The 8,110-nt window shown below is 42.3% G+C and overlaps 1 protein-coding gene across 1 annotated transcript in view; it reads right to left on the bottom strand.

Moving 5' to 3' along the window:
* Positions 1 to 8,110, bottom strand: part of LOC109974552 (coiled-coil domain-containing protein 102A-like) — a 71,733-nt gene that overhangs the window by 7,407 nt on the left and 56,216 nt on the right. The window contains exon 4 of the mRNA XM_020624778.1: positions 7,861 to 8,106. Within this exon, the coding sequence (XP_020480434.1) occupies positions 7,861 to 8,106 (246 nt within the window). The remainder of the gene's footprint in view (positions 1 to 7,860; positions 8,107 to 8,110) is intronic.

Raw genomic sequence — 8,110 nt, 5'->3', positions numbered from 1 at the left:
TGTGTGTGTGTCTGTTGATTAAGTGGTGTGTAGCTAAAAACATTCTCACACGACCTCTAGTAACATGTCGTGATATTAAACATAAGAACATATTATGGCTAAGGCTACAGTTATACACGTCATAATAATAATATTAAACATCCTGTCTGCTGACAGTCATAAACTTTTCTATCTAGTTATCCTTGACCATAAGCATCCTGCAGCCACTCATGAGAATGACTAAGCATTTAACAGCCCAAGCTAGACACCCTGTCTACTCTAAACATTCCTAATACAACAAGTATCTAACCAATATCTATCTGACTAAAAATACCTAACAGGCAGTAAAAAGCTTCCATATTAGGATACAAGTAGCATAAAACAACAAGTTAAAAGACGTCCCTTCGGAGCAACTAAGGCAGGTTAAGCACCAAAAACCTGTCTAAAAAGGTGGGTTTTTAGAGTTGACTTAAAAGCCCCCTGCTCGGTTATGAACCGTAGCTCTAGGGGTAGAGAATTCCAGAGTCTGGGGCCATGCACAGCAAAAGAATGATCACCCCAGTTTTTGTACTGAGACCGTAGGACAACCAAGGACAGATGCTCTGAGGAGCGCAGAGCTCTACGTGGAGCATAAATAGACAGACGATCCAACAGGTATGGAGGAGCGAGGCCATTCATAAACTTAAATACAAATAGTAGCACCTTGAAGTCAACTCTAAACTGTTCTGGCAACCAGTGTAGTGAGAGAAGAACAAGGGTGATGTGGGTGTACCTGGGGGTGTTCGACAACAGTCGAGCTGCAGTGTTCTGGATCAGTTGAAGCTTCCGGAGAAGAGACAGAGATTCCAACATAGAAGGCATTGCAGTAGTCAAGTTGCGAGGTGATGGAGCATGGATAGCTTTTTCTAAATCTGCAGGCGATAAGAAGGGCTTCACCTTCGTATTAGCGGTGCATGTGATATATACTGGCGGGCCAGCTCTAATAGACATTTGAAATTATCTTGCGGGCCAAATAGTTACACCGCAGGCCTGAGTTTGACATATATGCGCTAGAGGCTGAGTGATACACAGACTATCCACTGGGCTAGCTGGTGAACCGCTGCATCTGGAGAGCTAATATGCTAGCAAGCTAGGAACATGAGGGCATGATACTGCATTTCACAGGATAGATAAAAACATTGACCAGAAGGTCAGGGAATCACTGAAGTCAGTAGGATACATCCTTTGGGGACAATGAATGTGTGTGGAGTCAGTTCATGTTGACATACTGTATTTCAGCTGGACTAAGCGGCAGCCTCCGAGGCTGAGAAATGAAGCCAACATGGAAGTGCCAAAACGTGCAGTTTCTCAAATGGCCACTTGAGGCTGGCTTTTGTCTCTTTAGCAAATTTTCCATACTATTACAACTGTACAAGGGGTGAAATTTATTTTATAACTCACCTGTTTAACTTGTATTGAGACTAAAAGTTAGGCATAATTAAGGGTGTGGCTGTTTGAGTTTCCTAAAAGTAAACCAAAAGAGATGTTAGTTTGATGTGATGTGTGCTGCAGGGGTGAGAACTGTTGTGCACTGTAACCAAGTAGAAAACCAGGTTAGCTGCTATAACATCTGGAAGGATGGAATGTGAATGAATGTGGACGACACGACTGTAGTTGGCCTCATTACCAACAATGATGAGTACAACTACAGGAGTGAGGTGTGCCAACTGGAACAGTGGTGTAAGAACAACAACCTCTTCCTCAATGTGGGGAAGACTAAAGAGATCATTGTGGACTTCAGGAGAAAACCTCTATAGCATCCACCACTGACCATCGACGGTGCTGTAGTGGAGAGAGTGAGCAACACCAGGTTCCTGGGGGTGCACATCTCTGAGGACCTCTCCTGGAGCATCAATACCACAACACTGGCCAAGAAGGCTCAAACACACCAATCCCAGCTAACACTGGGCGAGGGTCCACCCTGGAAAAGTCGCCAGTCTATCACAGGGCTGACACATAGAGACAGACTCTTAAATTACATGCTAAGCTGAAAAAAATTCCCATGACACTGCATTGTGGCAAGCCTGGTAAATATTCCTCAGGGAGTCAGTACTTACCACCAACACCATCCTCACATGCAGCACTTTTAGAGCAGATGTTTTCACAGGTCCAAAATTTTGAACAGGACACTATCAAAACTAATTTGTAAAAATCTACCCAAACACAATGTCCCTTGATCTAACCTGAATAGATTAAAGGATAATTGGACCCCATTGAAATTATAGTAAATGTGAACAGACCCTAATAAATAGAGTAAGAACACCAGCACTGGCAGCAGCACAATGACTGAAAAGAACAGCAGTATAATAATAATTTACACAGACCAAATGTAGAAAATAATTCCTAGCATCTCTAAAAAGTCCTATTACCTCTTGCACCAGGAATAAAATATTTTGTAGCCAAATGGACCATTGCTGACAGATGTTAATCATTTCCTGACCAATATTTGTGAATTAAATTCTAAATAACTGTTATTTGACAGGGCACGTTTTACATAGACTAGTGAGCTCCTAATACAGTTGCTCCTGGAGTGATTATGGCAATCTGAGATCCATGTGATCCGTCCTAGTATTAGACATGTTGACACACAGAGCAGAGTCCTGTGGCAGTATAGTTGGACCAGACTTGACCCAATTAGATTATAAATTGACTTGGCCCAACTCGGGCCCATTGCGGTCCAGTTCCTCAGAACTAACAGCAATGGGCATGGACAAGAAACTGAAAGAACACTTCATCAGTTGTTTTTTAAAGAAAATATCAAAAACACTAACAGCATCAAATGGGAGTCGGTCATGGACCAGGGGTCAGTGAGTGGTCAGAGAACGACCAAGGCACACAGTCACATTTGACAACAGAGCCTTTTAAAACCAACAAATGCTGAATGTTATCCTCAAGCTTTTAGCTTCAAACATTTTTAAACATTTACAATAATCTGGATCAAAAATTTTAGCCATACAAATCTTGCCATTAAATGTCATCATAAGATAACATTTATTATTGAAATGTCTGCACAGCCAGTAAGTGATAAGGTTTGGATTATTTTCAGATGTGTGGATTTAGAATTTTTTTTGCATGATTTAGCATGCTTGAAAAATACACTGAGGTCACTCTATAAACAAGGCTTTTTTCCTAGTTTATTAGAAAGTGACGTGTTTAACAACTTTACCTGCCATTTCATTTGCATTACTGACACTAAGTTGAGGTATGCCAATTGCAGAACAGAGCTGTGATGCTACTGCATCACAGCTCTGCATGGCTCCTGCCATTACTAGTGATCCCCAACAGAGGGACCCAGTGGTTAATAAATGTCTGTAACACCACAAACTATACTGAGCAACATGTGGAGGTACTCAGGGTTTGTGAGAACCAGAAGAATGAAGGGAGACAGGAAATGAGTTGTGCTGTGTGTGAGCAACAGTCAGCCATTGTTTCAAGGCCACCTATACTGCCAGCACTGGCACACGCATAATTGTGGAATGCCACTGCCTACATGTGCATTTCTGGGTGTGTGCGTTAGTGTGTATGTGCACATATCAGCATGGAAACCTTGCCTGACCCGACTGAAGGTCAACTCTGATAGGCAACAACAGTGACCTTTATTCACTGCTACGTTAACACAGACACCTTGCTATAAAAAATGGGGCGATCGCTCTTTTAGCAGCTATGGCCCTAGGCTCTGGAACTCGTTACCTCCAGAAATGCGGTCCATAACTGAGTTGGCCCCTTTTAAGGTAACTCTAAAAACTTACCTTTTTAGACGGGCGTATGACATCTAACCCAGTTTTTTGGGGGTATCTTTTCTTTTGCTGTTTTATCATCCACCTTTTCGATATGTTATTTCTTGTTGTTTTTAAGGTTTGCTATGGTATGCATGTTTATTGTGAAACACTTTGTGCTCCTGTTTTGAGTTGTAAAGTGCTATATAAATAAAGTATTATTATTATTATTCAGACATTCAGGCTAGCTGCTGGGTTTTAGGGGGTTTGTTTCATTGGTCTTTATGAAAAGGTAAAATATCTTTCCTGGTGTCTGTGATTACTGGCTTCCAAATTCACATCAACATCTTGGCATCTGGTTTTCTGAAAGCTTCAATATATCCTTCCCCTTGATACTTCAAACTTTCCCTTGATAATGTCCCTGGAAAGTCAAACACATTTGGATGCATCACATCAGTCAAAGTCTGGCATTCAAGGTAAATAAACCTAAATGTAATGGCTATAGTGATTTATCACCAGTGCATGATATGTTTAACCTAAACACAACCAACTCCACAACCATACAGAGTTGATTAATGTGCATGTTGTGAACATGAGAACGACTCCCATCTGCACCATCCAGCCACTATGACAGCAATGCAGGATCTGTCTGTGAAGGTGCTGCTGTTGAACTTGTAATGGTCCTTGAAGTGCCACTCAAAAGCAAAACATTACATTAACAGTTATATTACATTGTAGTCCTGTCTGAGTAACTGCTGGACTTGCAGCAATTTGAATTCCAGAAGTAGCAGCTTTCTGTATTTCAGTATATCATAGTTTTCACAGAGTATTTCTGCATGTCTGGAGGCTGAAATATCACCTATGAGAGTGATTAGTACTAAACCCCATAGAAGTTGAATGTCTTCCTTTGCGTTTTGCATCAGTATGTACAGAGTGCAGATGCAGAGTGAAGCAGTAAGTCAGGTCTGAATTTTTAACAAAGCAAATATGCTTCAGGTATTGGATGTAGGATGGTCTGCACAGAGCTGGCTAACAGAGGAGTACTGCAGCATCCCTGAGCACTCAGGGACATGTGTGTGTAAATAGGACACATCCCCAACACACATGCAGCATTGGTGAGAAACTAAACCAGGTTGAGTTGTATCATTTCAGTGGAGACATGGCTAGTGGCCTCCATTCACTGAGGTTCAGGTCACATTGTCCATGTAGCAGTAGAGGACCTGACCTCGCTGATATCAGGGAGATAGTGATTCCAGTTCATATCTACAGTACCATCAGGCTACCCTGAATGTGCACCAAGCAAGCCTCCTTCCATACTAACTTGTGTGGATACAAACAGCAAGTCAGGAGCACTTTACAGAACAGCATGCAAAATTACATGATCCAATTTAATTTACAAACTAATAAATGCATTGGAGTTATTCAGTAGTTATTCACAGACTTTAGGGATACAACTTTTTCATTAGTTAACATGTCAGTCATTTTTTAATTTATCCTTTTGTTTAGAAACTAATAGAAGAACTGTGCTGTACTTGTCCCCAGGCCTCAAGATGAAATCCTCACGTTTGTTTTATTGAAACGTGAAGGATATACTGGACAGTGGTGGGCCGTCAGGGCCAGCAAGGCCTTCTCTGCTGGCCTAAACACTATTAGAAGCACTGACCTACATTTACAACTGCAATTCTAATATTTGTTCCATGAAATTGTATTAATTTATTCCCAACAGTCTGTTCTCTTCATTTCGTCCAATCAGATTTCAGCCTCTATGTGTTGCCATGTCAATCTAATCTGCCCAGGGCCTTCAGAATCAGCAGTGCTGGCCCATATAACTTAAACTATATTAGCAATGGGACTGTTTCTTTAACCAATCAGATTTCAAATTTGCCTCACAGGGCCAGCTAGCTGGCCCACAATGATGTCAGCATTTTTCCGTCCTCTGATTGGTTGGTCAGAGCAAAACTAGAAAAGGGCTTACGATGGAACTGAAACACAGAGATCACAGTTGCGGTTGTAGTGTAGAGGTTTTGGAGTTGTCTTAACTGGGTTTCTTGCTTTAGTAAAAACGGTATTCACCCTCTATACGCGAAATACCTCTCTCTCTGTAATGCCACACTTTATTATATTGCGTTTTTGTATAGCATTGATGGTTTCTATAATTGCGACGTACAGTGGTGGTATTAAGAGGTGAACTAAGTCGGGTAAGTCTCCACTGAAGGCCCAGGTACCAAATGCATGGCCCGCCACTGATACTGGATATATATATATATATAAAAAAAATCTTTTTAAATGGCTTAAAGGCTTGTTCTGTCCCACATCAAAGCCAGCATTTCCACCAATCTGGACAGCCACCAGTTTGCCTACGGTGGAAACAGATTGACAGAGGACGCAATCTCAATTGCACTTCATACAGGCCTGACCCATCTGGAGCATCCAAACACATACTGTATGTCGGGATGCTCTTTGTTGATTTTAGTTCTGCTTTCAATGCAACAGTCCCCCATAAACTGGTAAACCAGCTCAACAACCTGAGATTAACCACCACACTCTGCTCCTGGATTTTGGATTTCCTCACTAACAGACCACAAAATGTCAGGGTGGGCAACTGCACATCATCCACTCTCACTATTCACCCTGTTCACCCAGGACTGCACCCCGACCCACTCCTCCAACACTAGAGTGAAGTTTGCTGATGACACCACTATAGTTGAACTGATACAGAAGGCCCAGGGAAACATCACCTCCCCCCCTTCACATGAATGGTGAGGAAGTCGAACAGGTCAATGACAAAATCTTTGGGTCTGCACGTCACAAAAGATCTGACGTGGACCATTAACACCTTCTACTTGGTGAAGAAGTCTGAGCAGAGGCTCTTCTTCTATCTTGAGGAAGCTTAAAAAAGCCAAAGTCCTTTCTCAGCTCCTAGTGAACTTCTACAGAAGCACAATAGAGAGCATTCTCTGCCACTGTGTTATGGTGTGGTATACCAGCTGCACTGCAGAGAACCAGAGAGACCTGGCCCAGATAGTCAAGACTGCACAGAGAACTGTGGGAACTCAGCTCCTCAATTTGGACACAGTTTATGCTAGCCACTTACACCAGAGGACTAACAACATCATTAAGGACTCAGCTCATCCAGGTTACAGACGGTTTGTCCCCCTGCCCTTGGGCAAAAGATACAGGACAATGAAGACACACACTAACAGGCTAAGGAACAGCTGCTTCCCTGGAGCTGTAGCCTGTGTTACACCCCCGTCCCTCATGCACACACACCCACAGCTGCAAAAGACTGAAAACTGTAATAACCAACCTGTTTCCCACCCACCACCACCCCATTTCCCACCAAGCTGCTGCTAATGCACTTAGCACCTTACATCCTACTGACATTAACTACTGCACTGTTTCGCATCACGCAAACATCACTGTACACATATACCATTCCGTATATTTACTGTTGGGTTTATCGTTGTTGCTTATATTTATATTGCAACTATCCTGTTTTATTTAGATTTTTTTTAAATCACTGCTCAGCTGCTCACAGAGTTGTCAAACAAATTTTGTTGTACAACTACAATGACAATAAAGCCCCTATCTATATCTATCCATCTATTTAAACTTCTAGTGGAATCACAGCTAATTGGTTGATTGACAGTGTAGCAGCTGCTTTTTGGAGTTATCCTGGCTTTCCCTCGTCAAATTTCATGGAAATGTATTTAGTCAGTAGCACTTGAGATATTTCAGTTAAAACCACAAATTCCAACCTCACAGTAGCACTAGAGCAAAGGTCAGGGGATCTCCAGAACATTAGGATTCAGATCTCATGACAATCCATCCAGAGATTGCTAAGGTATTTCAAACCGGACCAAAGTGATGGACTGACTGACCAAGAGACCACCTGGCACTACCACCTCTGCAGCCACGATGCTAGTTTGGTTACAAACCTTTAACACATGCAATAATATTTAAAGCATCATCTGTGCTGCAGGCTAATTGGTATCATTTTGTTGTTGTTTGTCATCTATGGAGGTTAATATGCTCAGTTCTGTGTAGACAAAAACATTTATTTTCAATGACTCCAGCTAATTTAATAACAGACTTGACCCAACAGAAATACACACTGCAGACTCACCTTTTGTTGACCCATCTTTTTCTTGTCCAAGTCCACGTCCCTTACTGGCTCAGGTTCTGGAGACCCTGGTGGCCCCTCCCCCACAAAGTCTAGCTTGCTGTCACTGTGGACCTGAGAGTAAGAGGAGGAGGAAGCAGGAGAGAAGGGAGGGATAGATGGACAAGAAGAAGAGGAAGCACCACAATGATGTGTAGCGGAGGAAGAGGGAGAAGTGGCAGATGGTGGAAGAACTGTGTGGTTGCCATGGAGA

This window comes from Monopterus albus, unplaced genomic scaffold (assembly GCF_001952655.1).
Source record: "Monopterus albus unplaced genomic scaffold, M_albus_1.0 scaffold338.1, whole genome shotgun sequence".
NCBI lineage: Eukaryota > Metazoa > Chordata > Actinopteri > Synbranchiformes > Synbranchidae > Monopterus > Monopterus albus.
The sequence above is the reverse complement of the archived record's forward strand: the minus strand, read 5'-3'. Positions and strand labels throughout refer to the sequence as shown.